Consider the following 18,480-nt stretch of genomic DNA (forward strand, 5'->3'; position numbering starts at 1 on the left):
GACGTCTGGCTGCTCTAGCCTCTCTCTCTCTCTCTCTCTCTCTCGCTCTCTTTCTCTCTCTCTCTCTCTCTCTCGCTCTCTTTCTCTCTCTCTCTCTCTCTCTCTTGTGTGTGTGTGTGTGTTGGTCCACATCATTCCCCACTCCCACATTCTGCCACATCATGCGCGTGAAGGGTATCCCACGTCACAAGTCCTTCTTATACCCCAAACCAACAGATAAGTTAGCTAATTAGCGTTTCCGGTGTTGATTTGTTTTGTTTTGTTTTTTTTGTTGTATTTTTTTGTGTGCTGAAGCTCGTGCACGCAGATGACGTAACCTTGCAGTCGTCGGCCATGTGGCCACAGTCTCGGCTGTGTCTGGACAAATAATGACGTCATGTGATGACCTCACTGGTGAGCATCACGCAAGTGACTGCAAACAGACAACAACTACACTTCTGGGATAAATGATGTTTAAGTATGTTTAGAGTATGTTTATCAGTTTGATATGACAACTGAAGTTGTCCAAGGCTTCTGGCTGGTCAAAGTAACTCAGAACCACAAATCCACCTCAGTCACCTGCCTGTCAAAGGTCAAAGTTCCAGCGGTCCACTGGCCTCTGCTGCCCCCTTTTGGGCTACGGTGTATAGCAATACGTGACAGCTGACCAGGCTGGTCTAGACCCTTATGACATAGTAGCCAACATGACTTTGACTGTAGTTGTGTTGATGACATTGAAGAGTGTACTGTGACGATATATTAGGTGACGTAGAAGGTGTAGTTGTTACAGTATAAGTTGTATATGCTTTGCCAGCACTCCTTCAATAGTAATGTGTTCTTTTGCTCACTTACTTGACATTTAATGTGAAATCGCAGTTTTAGGACATTAGAGTGAGGCGCGCGCACACAGCATTGCAGCAGTGTGTGAGGTAATGTCTGTCTGAGTGTGCAAGAGGAACAAATCCTCTCATCCCTTTTCTATCTTATTACCTGACACACTGTCTGCCTGCAACAACCCCCTCACCCCCTCCCTCAAACACACACACACACACTTGTTTCTTCAGAAGTTGATATTGTTCCAGCAAATTGGAAATACTTTTCATCCCTGTTTACAGCATGAAACTGCAGTGCTAGATAAGCCTATTTATAGTGTGTGTGTGTGAGAGAGAGAGAGAGAGAGAGAGAGAGAGCTTGGCGATGAGTAATTAACCCAGACATACACACACACACACTGATCTTCTGTGTTAGGAAACCCTATCAGTCACACAGGCTTGTGTGTGGATTTGGATTTGTGTGTGTGTGTGCCTTGTGCTACCAGGGTATGCATGTAATTCCACATTCACATTGTGGGCTATTCAACTTCCTCTTTCTGAAAAGTATTGCACAAATCTGCAGTTTTTGTGACAGAAATGAGCTACAAGAAAATAAAAAACCTGCTAGTTCTCATAGCAACGAACAACAGCTTCAAATTTGGAGTCATTTTTTGTGTTGGACAGACTTTGCAGAGCTGTGGCATCATTCAACAAATTCAGACCAAGCGAAATGATGTGTAGGATGGAACTGGTTATTTACTTCCTACCTGAAATGCAGTGAATAAGCAGGATGGCTATTCTTATTGGGGGAAGGAAATTTGAGCAGCTTTTAAAAGAAAAATTCCCTTTTTTTTATTTTGCCCATCACCCACAATCTTAATACGACTCCTTTTAAGCATTACCGGAACTTCCTTCCTGAGCGCACTGATTTGGCACAGCAACCTAGAAATGAATGCCTACACCCAGTATTCACAAACTCAAAAACACAGCAGGGGCCGCATGGTGGATGAGTGTTTATAGCGAGTTGGCCACACAGTCAGGAGATCGGGAAGACCTGGATGCAAATGCTTTGGCATCTCTGTGTGGAGCTTGCATGTTCTCCCTGTGCGTGATGTCAATGGGATCCAAATTTCCTTATATGTGCTGCAGATTGGCTGAAGTAAACGCAGACCTATACGTATCCAGAAGTCCTCAGAAGCGCTTGGGAGTGTGGCCTATCACAGCATAGCTACCGAGAGGAGGGCCGGGGTTGGATTAAATTAAACACATTGTTTGTGTCAGAAGCAGAAAGTCCACGGAAACACTTCAGAAAGAGGTGCAGAATCTGGAAGATCTAGAAAGCTTTATGTGTGGGTTATCATGTGGAGCTGCTCTACAGGAGTCCGCAACTCCATACAATGCTCTGAAAATGAGCATATAGGTACCCTTTAAGTATGTATGTGTGTGTACACAATATATCACATTCACGGATAAACTTTTTTCATTAAGAACTGAAATTTCACACTTTGTTCAGCGGTCCTTGAAAGCACCATAGTTTCTGAAGGCAAAGCCAAAGCGAAACTTAGATATAACTTTCTCCAATGTTGCCACTGCTTAATAAATCCCTGTGTTCATGGATCATTTTGCCATTTTACCATTATTATCATTCATTTGTGCGCAGTTTAAACATGTTTAATAATTTTGTGAGGAATATTTGGGGCTTCAACCTGATTAAGAAATAGTGTGAAAAATAGATTTTTTTTAAACTCGTATTTTTCTGCTACTTGCCGGTAAGTCTGGAACACCACCGCTGCAAAAAGTGGGGATGTATTATATTCAATGTGTATACCTTGCATACCTTGCCCAGCCCCCTTCCTCTTATGTCCAGTCAATCAGCTCTTGCCCGCCCACCTGTTTATCTGAGTACACTTCATCAGAGTATGGTGCATCATGGTTAATTGGTTCCAGACCAGACTGGGACAAGTGGGAATTTGAAGTAGTTTGTTTGTTTCTTTCGGCTTTTTCCTGATTAAGGAGTCGTCACAACAGATCTTTTGATCCGCATACTGATTTTGGTTAGAGGATTCCGTATTTACAAATGGGATATTTCATACTTAGTCAATACAAAACCTTTTAACTTCTATATATGTTTTTTGATAGTTTTTTCATATTTTACAGCTAGGAGACCAGGGTTCAATTCCACCCTCGGCCATCTCTGTGTGGAGTTTGCATGTTCTCCCCGTGCATGCGTGGGTTTTCTCCGGGTAGTCCGGTTTCCTCCCACATTCCAAAAACATGCCAGGTTAATTGGCGACTCCAAATTGTCCATAAGTATGAATGTGAGTGTGAATGGTTGTTTGTCTATATGTGCCCTGTGATTGGCTGGCCACCAGTCCAGGGTGTACTCCGCCTCTCGCCCAAAGACAGCTGGGATAGGCTCCAGCACCCCCGCAAACCTCGTGAGGAAAAAGCGGTAGAAAATGAATGAATGAATAAATATTTTTAGGGCACTCAACTGCCAATTTGGTAGACTGGGCTGCGCTAGGTTGGGTGTGGCGATGCACCGGGGAAGTTGTCCACAATTTCAGCTTGGCGCAGTCACAATTGACCAAAAAAAAAGTGACAAAACTGTGCGCCAAAGGTGTGCTCAAAGCTCGCCAGCTCCAATCTAGTCTATTCTTGGCGCAGGCGAAGCGCACCCTGCGCAGTGGTAAATTGGCTCGTGACACGTCACCAAAAACTGGCAGGCGACCAGTCCAGGGTGTACCCCGCCTCCCGCCCAAAGACAGCTGGGATAGGCCCCAGCACCCCCGCAACCCTTGTGAGGACAAAGCGGTTGAAAATGAATGAATATTTTTAGGGCACTCAACTGCCAATTTGGTAGACTGGGCTGCGCTAGGTTGGGTGTGGCAATGCACCGGGGGAGGTGTCCACAATTTCAGCTTGGCGCAGTAACAATTGACAAAAAAAACAGCGCGCTAAAGGTGCGCTCAAAGCTCACCTGCTCCAACCTAGTCTATTCTTGGCGCAGGCGAAGCGCACCCTGCGCAGTGGTAAATTGGCTTGTGACACCAAAAACTGGCAGGCGACCAGTCCAAGGTGTACCCCGCCTCTCGCCCAAAGAGAGCTGGGATAGGCTCCAGCACCCCCGCCCCCCCACCGCAAACCTCGTGAGGAAAAAGCACTAGAAAATGAATGAATGAATATTTTCAGGGCACTCAACTGCCAATTTGGTAGACTGGTAAATTGGCTCGTGACATGTAACCAAAAACTGGCAGGCAGGTTTCACATGCATTTCAGTGGAAAAAACAATGACAGCAACCTCATCATCCAATCACCTCTGAGACGGCGGGGGAGGCATGTCCTGGGAGGACTGACAGCCCAAAGGAGCCACTCAGGCGCAGGCACTACTCCGTGACTGAGCCCACTGTATAAGACATGAATAAGACATAATATACTTATGCTCATGTTAGCATCCCTAGTTGTGTTTCTTCTTATTTGTTTCTTCTTTTTTAAAAACTCATTTTACTTCCTTTATTCTCAAGTCAGCCATTTTTTGATTTTGAAAAACTGTGACAGTGATGTGGTGAAATTCAAAGCGCTTGTCAATGACATGTAGATGCAATATTTATCATTAAATATGCATGGTTATTAATATTTTGGGGGTTAAGTGTTCCATTATTTTGTCGTTGTCATGTATGAAGCCGTCTTTCCTCCCCATTCCTCTTCTTGCATCTCCTACAGCTTTTTTCCCCCGCATCCAATCGTCGTCTCTCGCTTTCCTCTCCTCCCCCTCCTTGTGCGCCCCTCCAACCCCCACCTCATTATTCAGTATAATCTGTCGTCTAGACAGTGCACACACTCCCCACGCAGATCACACCTGAGAGAGGGAGCTGGAGAGGAAGGGAGAAAAAGAGGTGAGAGAACTTGTGAGTTCTAAAATAGACTAATGGAAGGTGAGGGGGGGTGAGTGGGAGGAAGTGATGGAGATGAAAGCGAGGTGATGAAGAGACTGCAGCGAGACAAGATGAAACATTGTCACAACTTTTATGCTAACGAGGACCTCCTGGCTTCATAAACACATTATAATTATTATTCTTGTCAAGGCAGAATATTACATACAGCAGGGTGTCCAAACCTTTTCCACCAAGGATATCATATGGAAAAATCAAAGGATGCGGGGGACATGTTGATATTTTTCATTTTTTTGAACAGGCTAAAACCAAACCATGCAGATATGCTAAGATGTTATACAGTAGAACCTCGGTTTTTGTTATGAATTTGTTACAAAAGGTCAGACAAAAACCAAAACAATAATAATATAAAATTATTTTAAAAAATTCCCATAGGAATTAATGTAAATCCAATTAATCCATTCCAGACACCCAAATATGAACACAAAATATATTTTACAGTCATCCCCCCGCGCCAGACACTCTTTAGGTTTACGTTTATTCCAAAACTTTCCAAAGATGCCTTCAAAGATATTAGACCACCCTTTTTTCTTCAATTTCTTGTTCATTTTAATTAAAGGCACCCCTATTTGGACAAACATAAGGACGACAACAAAAAATAGCTCATAGGAGTTTCATGTTTTGGCAGTTTTGAGTTCAGTCCGCACAATCCAGATACATCAGTGGATATTATCAGTTTTCTCAAATCCGGGGGGCAGTGAAAACATTTCTGTCCCCTCGGGGAAGGCATGCCAGATAGACACACAAGCACGAGACTTGATCGCCGGAACAATAGGCTTTTATTAGGTTACAGCCACAATATTCCTTAACTGGGTCAAAAGCTACTTAGCTGACAGGAAGCAATACGTACAGCTAGGAGAATACACATCTGCAAGTTCATATATTACGTGCGGAGTTCCTCAGGGGTCAATACTGGGACCAAAACTGTTCAACTTGTACATCAATGATATCTCCAAAGTAACGAAAGACTTAAAGCTGGTATTATTTGCGGATGATACCACTGCTTTTTGTTCTGGAGGTAATACAGACAAAATCATTAGAAAGGTCAGAGAAGAAATGGTCACACTAAAAAGATGGTTTGATGATAATAGATTGTCCTTGAACCTAAGTAAAACTAAAATCATGCTGTTTGGTAACAGCAGAAAGGACACGCACCAGCAAATACAAATAGACGGTGTGGACATTGAAAGGGTGAAGGAAAATACATTTCTGGGGATCACTATAGATGAAAATATGAGCTGGAAACCTCATATTACAAATATACAACATAAGGTGGCCAGGAATATTTCAATATTGAACAAAGCAAAATTTGTTCTCCATCAGAAATCACTCCACACTCTTTATTGCTCTCTGGTTCTACCATATCTTACTTATTGTGTGGAAATATGGGCTAATAACTATAAAAGCAAGCTTCACTCGCTAAATGTACTGCAAAAAAGGTCAGTAAGGATAATTCATAATGCCGCCTACAGAGAACATACTAACTCCTTATTTCTAAAATCACAAATACTTCAACTTGCTGATATAGTTCATCTTCAAACAGCTAAAATAATGCATAAGGCTAAAAATAACCAATTAGCTAGAAATGTCATCCAATACTTCTCTACAAGAGAGGAGAAATATGATCTCAGGGAAGAAGTACATTTGAAACACTTGCTAGTCCATATGCTAGGACTACGTTATGCTAGCCATAGCATTTCAGTATGTGGAATCAAACTATGGAATGGATTGAGTAAGGAAATCAAACAATGCACAACGATGAGCCAATTCAAGAAACAATACAAACAGTTGATGTTTGCTAAATTCGGGCGAGAGGCGGGGTACAACCTGGACTGGTTGCCAGCCAATCACAGGGCACATATAGACAAACAACCAATCACATCACACTCACATTTATACAATTTGGAGTGGCCAATTAACCTAGCATGTTTTTGGATTGTGGGAGGAAGCTGGAGTCCCCGGAGAAAAAACCAACGCACGCACGGGGAGAACATGCAAACTCCACACAGAGATGCCTGAGGGTGGAATCGAACTCCCATCTCCTCCTAGCGAACCACTCGGCCCGCACCCTAGTATATAATGTTCAAATAAAAGGTTACCGTGTTTCAGATTTTGAGGCAGTCTTTACACAAACCACAAGATGTCGCTAAAAGCCATAAAGGTAAAACTTCCAACTTCCCTTGTTGCCTCGCCCTTAGTCGTCCCCCGGTAAACATGCAGCGCGTCTTTAGTTCCACAACACGCACACTCTGGGCTGAGTGGTGGAAACCTTACCAACATGAGCGTGGACAACACAACTGAAGGCGTTTGTGTGGTTTTACGCAACTTGCTTAACACCATCCAGTGCATCACAGCCCGGGTGAAAGGTCAGTCTGACGATGTACTCGATTAGCCAGACAGGTGCTAGCATAACGCCGAGCTAAAATGCTAATATTAGCCTGGTTAGCATTCACCCAGTGCCTTTTTAAAAAATATTTTATTACAAACTTCAATTGTACAAAACAATAACGATTGAATTACATGATTGTATTTCCTGGGCGGTTGCGTTTTTTTATGTCGTCACTGGTTTTAGCTTCCAGGTTGTTGTTGGGTTAACAAACATCCGAGTTGCACTTTGTCAATATTAACCTAGACGAACGTTTCATAACAGCACTTCTAAACCTAATTTGTTACATTTGTTGGATTAAATTATACATAATTATTCTATGTTTCAAAGCATATACAAGTAGACAAACATATATCCGCCATATACAAGTAGACAAACATATATCCGCCATATTCAAGTACATAAACATGTATCCGCCATATTCAAGTAGATAAACATGTATCCGCCATATTCAAGTACATAAACATGTATCCGTCATATTCAAGTACATAAACATGTATCCGCCATATAAACGCTGTGTAAAACAACCAAGCTCTTTGATGTGTTTGGATTTGGATTCGCTCACCTTCATGTTTCCACCAATCATTTTTCTGTGCATGTACATTAGGGGTGTGAATCTCAGCATTAAGGACGATTCGATACACATCTCGATGCCAGCGATTCCATACTTTAACGATACATTAAATTTTTCTGGTCTTCACGATGCGATACGATATGATGCGATAATCATTTAGTTCAAATCAATGCAATCGATATGATATGGTGCAATTTCTTGCGATATGATGCAATTCAACATGATGCAAATAAACAAAGGCAAAAAATGGAATTCGGTACGGCAAGGATTTTGCTTTATTCCTTCTCTGCACTTGGCAGTAAATACAACTAAAGTGCTGTTTGTCTTTTTTACTACGTACCACTTCTTGCTAATTCTTTTTGCCATCTTAAAACAGCAACAACTTTTCAAAAACAACTTTCCTCAGTCTTTCACATTGGCTATGCAATTACAACAGCAGTTCAGTGGTGGAGTAAAACAATTAAACAATAATTACTGCTGTATAAAATACAGTACACAGCAACAACAAAGTTAAAGTGACACTTTAAACAGTGCAATCAATGTTTGTTTATATTCCTGTCTGCAAAACATACTGCTAATATGAATGCATTAGGAGGTAGGCTAATACAGTAGTGAGGTGCAGAAAGTGTAAAACAACTTATACCCTTTTAAAATTGTTTCACAAATTCAGGAAGAAGCCAACTGCTGTACTGTTCTAATGTCACCTGCTGTGCTGAACACTCGTTCGGGGGCACTTGTTGCAGGGACGGACAAATAGCTCCTGGAAAAATTTGAAAGCAGCGGAAGATCCACTTGTTCTGCACGTTTGCCGTGCTGCCGTTGTACGGCTTCTTAACGCGGCATTCTTTGCAAATGACGGACATTTTGTCGAGCTTTCCATGGTTCTTTGAGGAAACTTAGTGTTTCCAAACATACCATTTAAACTTTGCGGGGGGGTTAAATATAGAAACTTCCTCGCTGCTGCTTGCGTGCGAACGTCCATGCTGTTTTACCAATAGTTGTATGTGCCTCACGGCTTCCGTCTGTATTCAATACAAAACGCCAAATAATGATGGTGCATTTATTGCACCTGGGGAACAGCATATTGAGTGAAGTTGAACATTAATAAAACGGCGCTTGCCTCGAATACCCACGATCGATACCTACAAATGCATCGCGATGAATCTAGATTACACCTGTCAATTGCATCCATAAGCCGATGCACTCGCATCACGCGCATGCGCATCGATATATCGATTATTTTCCACACCGTTAATGTACGTGTATGCACTGAAAAATAAAAAGGTTTCAGTGTTTCATTTACCGTGCCCCAAATATTTTACATACCAGAAGGCTAACTCCAGTGGTTACGAGATTGTACAAATTGTCCAAATTGTTTTGTTGAGACAAGGATGGGATAAAAAAGGGACAGTTCAATTGAGGCCTAAATGTTGTTTTTTATGTGTGATGTAAATGTTTCTGTCTTAGATGGGGAGTCCAATGAGTCTGATGGGGACTTCAACCTCTCCACCTTTTGGGACACTTTGAGTTGAGTATGGTTTATCAAGCTTTTCTTTTTTTCTTTTGACTGTCATGTATGCCATTTTCTTAAAAAAGGAGGCCAAAATCGTCTACATTTAAACCCTTTATAATTTATAAATTTATAAAAGGTCTATGAAATGCTTGCTTCAGTTATACAATCGCCCCTCACAATATGGCAGTTAAATTATCCCCCCCAAAAAAAGTATTACATTAAAATCAACATATGATTTCTGTTTCGTAGTTGACTATGGCGTATTATTAGTCACAAAATATTGAAAGTAAAATATATATGTAGTATTCTGGCCACTAGATGTCAGTAATGTTCCATTATTGCAGTGGTTCTCAATTATATTCTGTCAAGCTCCTCAGAAATGTTTTCGTTTCCCCGATTTGAAATACAGTGTTGTCTCGCTCTATCGCAGTTCACCTTTTGCTGAAAGTAGTGCGTCTTTGTTTCAACGCCTGGCCCTTTCTGTAGAATTGCATTGTGGGAAGTTGTGTGTCTCTCTCTTCCCTCGCTCATCTGTCTGCGCTACTCATTGTTTTGTGCGATTGGCTGATCCTGATTGGCTGTAGATCACTGTCAATCAAACTCTTTGTCGCCCCACTATTTGAAAAGCACTGAGACATGACAGAGTATGTGATATCTGATGTGATAGAGTGAAAAGAAGTCCTCTCGTTCTGTGTGGAAGTGGTAAGTTTATGGCTTCTTCCTACTCGGTTTTAGACCCTTTCTAAAGTTTAGAAGGCTGTAAAAAAATAAATTGGAGGCTCACAAGTTAGCTCGCTAGCTTGCTAATAGTTCTAGCCATGGCCATCGCTGCAGTGATCCAACAAAGAAAAATAGGTGTGTAAAGGTGACTACAGGGGTATTCTTTAATGTCCACAGGGCTCTAACAATGGGGAAGATTGTATTTAGAAAGTCATGAAAAGGTTTTCTATGCTCTAACTATGAATAAATGTTCCATTTATTAATATTGAATCCTAGTTTGCGGAAATCCGCTTATCGCGATGTGGTCTGGAACCAATTGACCACGATTATGAGGGATGATTCTAATATGGTTTCTTCAAGGATTGGCAAGTGCACTAACATGGATATTGCCATCTGAATGTGTGCCCGCAGACCAGGCGGTGAAGGTGGTGTCTCAGGAAGCCACCAAAGTCAGCCTGGCCTTCTCCAAGCCGCCGCTGCCGTCACCGCAGGTCTTGGCATACATTTCAGGCATTCAGGCATGTCATAGCAAATGTGACGCTGTCTGTTTTTTGTCCTGCAGGACGGAGAGACGCTGGCTGAGTCCATCCTTAAGAGTGTTCTGAGCCTTTCCACAGTTTATTATTGGCTTCCTAAGAGCCGAGGTAAACACCATCCACCTCCAGCTAACTTCACAACAATAAATACCTGTGTGCATCTCCAGTCTTCATCATGTTCGGCTCCTGTCTGCATCTCAGGCGTAAATCTGCGGCAGCAAGTCAGAGAAGCCACCGTCGAAGTCCTCGAAGGGATCGCACAGCTCCTGGAGGTCATCCTGACCTCACCGTTACAGAGGTACACATGCCAACATACGGCAAGTGAAGCATATATGAAGTGGTTTCAAGTTTTATTGGTGAATTTGCACAGTATTAGTATTATTATTAGTAGTAGTCGTAGTATTAGTATTACAGCCTTTGCGTTTACTTAGCAGTCACATTTGTTAATGTGAACAACCGCATTAAAAAAAAAAAAACTGACCCACCAGTTGAGAACCACTATCTCAGTACATTACTTTCCCATGTGTTACTTTCCCTTTCATTTCTCCACCTTCACCCTCCTGCTGAACAGTCTGTCCCAGGAACAGTTGACCTCCACAGGAAGTGTGTGGTCAGCTTGTGATCACTTTTCCCAGTTGCCTCAAGGTCAGTATCTACACTTCAATTCATTTAAAACGTCATTTCGGTCCATAAACGTGTTACAGCGCACACTGGCGGAAGAATATGCGTGGCGTGTTAGTTAACTTTTTACACTTGTAAACAATATGTCTCCCAAGCAGCAGAAAAGGAAAGCCGTGTTGTGGAAAAAAATTCTATCATCCTAAGTAGGATAGAGAATGCCTGAAATAAACACAGAACTCTGGCATTTTTTATTACCTTTGCAAAACAAAGGGGTCAGACAACACACAGTATGCATGGCAGTCTGTAGGTGTCTGGCTAAAAGTGGCCTCTTGGCGGGAACTATACTTATACTCCATAGCATGCAAATGAATTACATTACAAGAGAAAGGAGACATTCTTGTCACTCCCCTGATGCCACCCTCATGTATGGGGTTAGCCTACACACCCATTCTTCTGGCACGGTTTGTCACACCCATGCGAGATAACCTCCTCGGGTCAACCATTTGGTGGGACCTCCTGATGTCCCTTGTCCCGCAAAGGGGGAGCTTTGATCAAAGAATGACCTCCTCCAACACTGTCCCTAACCCCTCCTCCTCCATAGCCCCTTTACCTCAAGGTGTTCCCCAAGGTTCGGTGCTTGGTTCTCTTCTCTTCATCCTCTACATCCTTCCACTTGGCAATATCATCCATTGACATGGCCTCAATTTCCACAGCTACACCGTTGATATTCAACTATACATTTCCACTACCTCCATCAACTCCAACATCCACTCCACCCTCACCAACTGCTTAACTGATATCAAAACCTAGATGGAACTAAATTAAAACCTAACAGTGACAAAACAGATATTATCATCATCTGTCCCAAAAACATAACAACACCCACCCATAACTTCTATCTTCAATTTGACAGCGCCACCCTCATTCCATCCCCGCTCATCCGCAACCTTGGTATCCTCCTTGACCCCACTCTTTCATTTGAACCCCACATCAAACAGTTAACCCGGACTGCATTTTTCCATCTCAAGAACATAGCCCGACTCCGTCCATCACTTACATTCTCTGCTGCTGAATCCCTGATCCATGCATTCATCACAACCAGAATGGACTACTGCAACAGTATTCTCTACGGTACACCTTCCAAAACCCTCAACAAACTACAATATATTCAGAACCTCCTCACCTCCACCCGCTCCCGTCAACACATTACCCCTGTCCTCCAAAACCTCCACTGGCTTCCCGTCCCCCAAAGCATTCACTTCAAAGTTCTTCTCATAACCTACAAAGCCCTCCACGATCTGACCCCCCCATATCTCACAGACCTGCTCCATCCACACAATCCCCCGTGTCCCCTTCGCTCCTCAGACTCCAACCTCCTGGCACTCCCCTGTAAGACCAAGCTCCAAACCTGGGGTGACAGAGCCTTCTCCGTCGCTGCCCCCACCCTCTGGAACTCTTTGCCCCATTCACTCCGTGCTTGCCCTGACCTTCCCAGTTTCAAAAAACAACTAAAAAACCACCTTTTAAAATCTGTTTTTAAAGTCTAACTTTTTATACCTGACCGCTGTGCCCCGCCCCACTTTTACTCATGTTTTAACTGTGTATTAATGAATGAATGTTGTATTTTAACACATCTTATACTCTGTTTTTATTCAACTCCATTATTCTGTAGAGTGTCTGAGTATTTTGAAAAACGCTATACATTCATTCATTCATTTTCTACCGCTTTTTCCTCACGAGGGTTGCGGGGGTGCTGGAGCCTATCCCAGCTGTCTTTGGGCGGGGTACACCCTGTACTGGTCGGCAGCCAATCACAGGGCACATATAGACAAACAACCATTCACACTCACATTCATACCGATGGACAATTTGGAGTGGCCAATTAACCTAGCATGTTTTTGGAATGTGGGAGGAAACCGGAGTACCCGGAGAAAACCCACGCATGCACGGGGAGAACAAAAACATTTGCTTCTACCTTTTTCCGTTCTTTAGTAATCAGCATTAGAACATACTAGATGAGTTTTAGCAAAACATCTGTTCGAACTCAGATCTTCCGAGTGTGTGGCCAACATGCTAACCACTCCTTACACCACCGTGTATTTCAATTAATTTAGTCATTTTTATGCTTGACAATGCTTCGTTTAGGCCAATAGTATGTAAAATGTGCTTACATATGCATATTCTTGGACTAATAACAGGCTGTATTCCACCATGATTTTATTCATTCATATATTTTTGAAAAAGCGTGATGGAGTTAAACTGCCAACTGCCATCACAGTTTCATTGTGAGAATGCCGGCTTGTAATTAAAGATGATTGTTATTGCAATTGCAGACAATAAGACGGCGGTGCTGGTGGTTCTCTCCAGTCAGAGCGGCATTGTGAAAGATGCCATCGAGGAGGTTGAACAGGTACGCTTGTGCTCACGTAAACCTTTAACACAGGGCTCAAACGTGGCTGCCACACATGTGCAACATATGTGCAAGATGACAGGAAATCAGATTTATTGTGTCCCAAATCAGGCGCTTTCCGAAGCACACGACCCATTTGGCGACGTCCTCGATGATGAGGAAGAAGGGGAGGAGCCTCGAGGTAACCGGGACACCTACTGGTCAGAAAAGGACCGGCGTGTGATTGGCGCGTGCCAGGGGATGATGAAGGCATCGGCGGCGTGCCTAAGGAAGCTGACGTCGGCCGTTAAGGTGAACGGCGACCCAGGCACGCCCCAGAAGGTGGCCCAGCTTGATGACCTGGCGGACATTGTGAAGCAAATCAGCCCTGAGTATGCACGAACACACACACACATTGCATCATCTCGAAGCCATGGAATAGTACAGAACTGTAGTAAGTTGCAGGTGTATTCCCACCGCATTCCTGGGGGGGGGGGTGCCAAAGTTATTCTGCATATATCTAAATTGTTTCACAGACCCCACCTCACACCACCACATAGTTCCTTGTTACAAAAAGACTTTACTTGCTGCAAATGCACATAATGCAGCAAACATTTGAAAGGTGAATTGGTTTTGTTGCCTTTCCTGTCAGTGTTGTTTGTGTTTGAAGGAGAACAGGCTTGTTTGGACATGCTTGTTTTTTTCTGCTGTAAACTACAACACGATAAAAAAAAAGGAAAGAGAATTTCTCATTAAATGTTCTTGTTGTTTGTTCTTGTCAGAGTTGATGACCTGGCTCTCTGCCTTTACCCCCCTGTGGACTACACTGGTGTGGAGAACAATGTAAGATACTGTGTGTGTATGTGTGTATTCGAGGTGTGCAATGCAGCCCATATTTGTATTTGTTGAAGTATTTATTTGTATTGTAGTAAAATTTTAAATAGCCCTCCTCCTTGGGAAGCACAATTAATAAAATAAAATAAAATACAAATAAGCGCGCAGACCTCACAGCTAGGAGACCAGGGTTCAATTCCACCCTCAGCCATCTCTGTGTAGAGTTTGCATGTTCTCCCCGTGCAGGCATGGGTTTTCCGCGGGTACTCCGATTTCCTCCCACATTCCAAAAACATGCTAGGTTAATTAGCCACTCCAAATTGTCCATAGGTATGAATGTGAGTGTGAATGGTTGTTTGTCTATATGTCAAATTGGCTGTGATTGGCTGGCCACCAGTCCAGGGTGTACCCCGCCTCTCGCCCGAAGACAGCTGGGATCGGCTCCAGCACCCCAATTGCCCCCCCCCCGACCCTTGTGAGGAAAAAGCGGTAGCAAATGAATGAATGAATGAATTAATGAAAAATACAAATAGGCTGCAAGGCGTACCAGTGGTTAGCACGCAGGCCTCACAGCAAGGAGACCCGAGTTCAATTCCACCCTCAGTCATCTCTGTGTAGAGTTTGCATGTTCTCCCCGTGCATGCGTGGGTTTTCCGCGGGTACTCCGGTTTCCTCCCACATTCCAAAAACATGCTAGGTTAATTGGCGACTCCAAATTGTCCATAGGTATGAATGTGAGTGTGAATGGTTGTTTGTCTATATGTGCCCTGTGATTGGCTGGCCACCAGTCCAGGGTGTACCCCGCCTCTCGCCCGAAGACAGCTGGAATAGGCTCCAGCACCCCCGCGAGCCTCGTGAGGATAAGCGGTAGAAAATGAATGAATGATTGAATGAATAATAATTAGGAATAAATTGACCTATGTATGTTTTTTCATAAATCCACCAATAAAAATAATAATAACAACAACCATAACCTCATGGATGGCTTAACCAAAAACCAATAAAATATCATTGTGCACATGAACCCCCCCCCCCCACCACCATCTTAAAGGTACCAAATACCACCCAGAAGTGCATCCAATTCTGCACAAGTTCCCAGCCTTAACGTTAGCAAGCTAATGCTAACAGAGCCAACAGAAGAACGCCCAACCGGAGAAGTAAATAGCAACTAAATGCAGTACAACATTTACAAAGCAAAATACGGATGCAACCAAGTTCAGCCTCTTACGTTGCTGTGAGGGGCAGGCAGACTGCTCTGTGTCGCTCTGTCCCCGCCCCTGACTGCTGAACACCAGTCACTCACTCACTTCACATTTGTTCGAATTAATTATTTTTTTTAAAAATCATCATTGATGCTGTTCCGAATACCGTAGTCAGGTTCGGCTCCACCCCTAATATATATATATATATATATATATATATATATATAAAATATATACTACACATGCGCACGCACACACCCACACAACTTCACATTCCAGAGGTTTTTATGGGGCTCACTTTTGGATTCCTGTGGTTTGCACAGTGAAGACATGAAAGCTGACTGAATGTAAATGTCAGATCAGTCGTGAAACACTTACGTCATAGAAACATCATTGTTTTATTTTATTATATAGAATTTATTTTTACTTGGAATTGTTGATTATTCTTTCAAATAATAAATTATTACTTAAATGAACCTTTTTTTTGTACAATGTGTGTAAATCATATTTCTATAATGTATGTTCAGACTTTAGTGACACCCCGCATATTCCATATTCCAAAACTGTATTCCAGTTGTCTTAACAATTAGACGTCAATTGTCATTCAAATGATAATTAAAAGAAAGAAGGACAGAGAGACAAATCAGGCAAGACTCGGCCCCACCCAAAACCTTGCATGAAAAATGTGACCAGTGCAGTAAATAACCACCCACATATTTTTTTTTGTTTGTAAGATCTGCCTTTGTCTGCAATGAAGCGCGATACCTTGACTTAATGTCAGACACAGGACGAACATGCCTTAGCTGCTGGGAAAATATGAGGCAACGGTTTGTGGGGAGCGTGTTACCAGAAACGATTAAAGAGCTTTCTTGGATAGAGAAGCAGACGATCAAGACCAGGTTGCACTGACAAGAAACGATTTAATCACCCTTTTGCAGCGTTTATTAAAGGGTACAGTTACAGTATAATACACATAGTATTACACAGCTTTACCACCAGCCCGCCTCTCACCCAGCTAGGGTGGGCTGCAAGTCACCCTGAAAAAAACAAAAGAATGACAGCTGTGTATTAGAACATAAAAATGCAGCACAAAAGGCCAGATATGATAGTAAAGCTGTGCTTTTGTTTGCAGGTGTCTAAACTGGCGGCATTGTTGAAGAATGTTCTGGCAATTGTTAGGTGAGTGCTGTTTGTCTATTCCCTTGCTATGGCCGTGTGTCTCAGTTGGAACACTTCCATTACGACACACGAATGAATGTAAAGTAATCCCCCCTTCATCGTGTTTAGTTGGTTCCAGACCCAACAGCGATAAGTGAATCTCCTCAAAGAAGGATTACTTATTTATACGAGGAATATTTTTGGTGGTTTGAGCATGGAAAACCTGTTGATGACCTTTTATTGGAGCCCTCTAGACATGCAATAATACCTCTATAGTCACCTTTACACTTGGAATACCCAATATGGTAGATAAATAAGACATGCTGTAAATGGGGGGTGGAGGGGTGGGGTATCAGCACCAAAAGTAGGGTATCAGCTATTGAATGTTTTAGTAATCAAGTATTCTACTGGATTTTTTCTGATTATTCGAGTAATCGAAAAAAACATGTTTGCTTGGTTATAGAAAAATTATAAATTTGCAAGCATTTCACTAAATAATGAACAACCAATTGGTTGATTTTTTTTAGATAATCAAGCATTTAATTTTTTTAATTGACATTATTTTTAGGGCTACATATACACCGTGTGAAGTTTGACTTGTCGCCTTGCTGCGTCTTGTAGCCTCTTCAATCTTCCCACGTCTTCAAACACCCACGTCCTTTTTTGTCCTTTGTTAGCAATTCTTCGATGCACCTATTTTTTGTAATCGAGGTATTCCAATTATTCCAATAATCATGTGCGCACGCTTGCGAGTGTACACATGCACGCATGTCAATGCATTCAAATTTCCGCTCAATGCGTGATCTTTTCAATGCCCCAATGCTCCTTTCATTTTCACTTCCTGTTCGCTGTATTTCTATGGGAAAGTTGCAAGGCTGACTTCTTACAAATAGCACTAAAATGTTTTTCCAGCTTAAAACTGCACTGAACATGCTCTCTTCTATTGTGGAGTTGCGTCATCACCTCGTCTTTGGTCGCAAATGAGTTCATTTTGTTGAAAAAACGTGATAGTGAAGCCACAAAATGGTGAGGGGACGACATTAAAGGGCCCAACACTTCCCATCGATGACTTGAGCTGTCGTGCAACCAACCTTGTGGAGTGTGTTTGAGAAAGTTGTGGGTGTCAGATAGTAATGCCAGGCGCTTCCCGCTTCTACACTTGGCTCCGTTATGGTATTTAAATGAATATAATGAGAAAACTACCTCACCTTCTTTTGTCTCATCTCCATGTTCCCGTCTGCCCCGCACTTCCACATTCCCCACCCTCACCAGGTCGAGTCACGTCTGTGGAGAATCCGAGCTGACCTGGGTTGACTTCTTAGATGGTGCTGTCGATCACAACCTGCAAAAAACCAAAGATCTCATTCAGTTGGACAGTTAGTGTGTGCCTGCATGCGTGTATGTGTGTGTGTGTATTTGGTTCCATGACAAGAACATGCATGTGCAACAAGGACTTGTGTGTAGTGTGGTCACGTGACTCCCTGTAGTCTCGGGTTGCTCGATGGATGCAGTATTCACACAGCCATCAAATCATGAATAAAAATGTCATGACCATAATTGATGTACAGGATATTCTTCCAGAGCCCCAACCACAAATTACTGCAGAACCTTCAAAGTTGAAGGCGTGAAAGTGAAACAGTTTGGATTTGGGGTTGAGACACTGTTTTTGTAAGCCAAATGAGTTCAACTCATGATCGGATGATTTGGGGTTAGGGATAAATAGGGTGAAGGGTTAGGCTTTCAGGGTTATTTAGAGGGATAAATAATATACACTTGTATAATATAAAAACATATTTGACATAG

General features: G+C 42.6%; 1 protein-coding gene across 1 annotated transcript; it reads left to right on the top strand.

Moving 5' to 3' along the window:
* The first annotated feature begins 6,941 nt into the window (after positions 1 to 6,941).
* ccndbp1 (cyclin D-type binding-protein 1) lies at positions 6,942 to 18,414 on the top strand. The gene is made up of 11 exons (XM_058055484.2): positions 6,942 to 7,110; positions 9,172 to 9,231; positions 10,349 to 10,428; positions 10,500 to 10,581; positions 10,675 to 10,771; positions 11,045 to 11,118; positions 13,428 to 13,504; positions 13,616 to 13,875; positions 14,266 to 14,326; positions 16,652 to 16,698; positions 17,950 to 18,414. Exons 1-11 carry the CDS (start codon positions 7,023 to 7,025, stop codon positions 18,056 to 18,058), a joined length of 1,035 nt encoding a protein of 344 aa, XP_057911467.2. The 5' UTR covers positions 6,942 to 7,022; the 3' UTR covers positions 18,059 to 18,414.
* The last annotated feature ends 66 nt before the right edge of the window (positions 18,415 to 18,480 follow it).

This window comes from Doryrhamphus excisus, linkage group LG18 (genome assembly GCF_037039965.1).
Source record: "Doryrhamphus excisus strain RoL-2023G ecotype Guam linkage group LG18, RoL_Dexc_Guam_v1.1, whole genome shotgun sequence".
Lineage (NCBI taxonomy): Eukaryota > Metazoa > Chordata > Actinopteri > Syngnathiformes > Syngnathidae > Doryrhamphus > Doryrhamphus excisus.

What these genes read in the sequence shown, in the direction of transcription:
- ccndbp1 (XM_058055484.2), top strand. Translation starts at nt 7,023, where the DNA reads ATGAGCGTGGACAACACAACTGAAGGCGTTTGTGTGGTTTTACGCAAC. An exon ending in CACCTTTTGGGACACTTTGA is followed by an intron (nt 9,232 to 10,348) that starts GTTGAGTATGGT and finishes GTGTGCCCGCAG; the next exon opens with ACCAGGCGGTGAAGGTGGTG. An exon ending in TTGGCTTCCTAAGAGCCGAG is followed by an intron (nt 10,582 to 10,674) that starts GTAAACACCATC and finishes TCTGCATCTCAG; the next exon opens with GCGTAAATCTGCGGCAGCAA.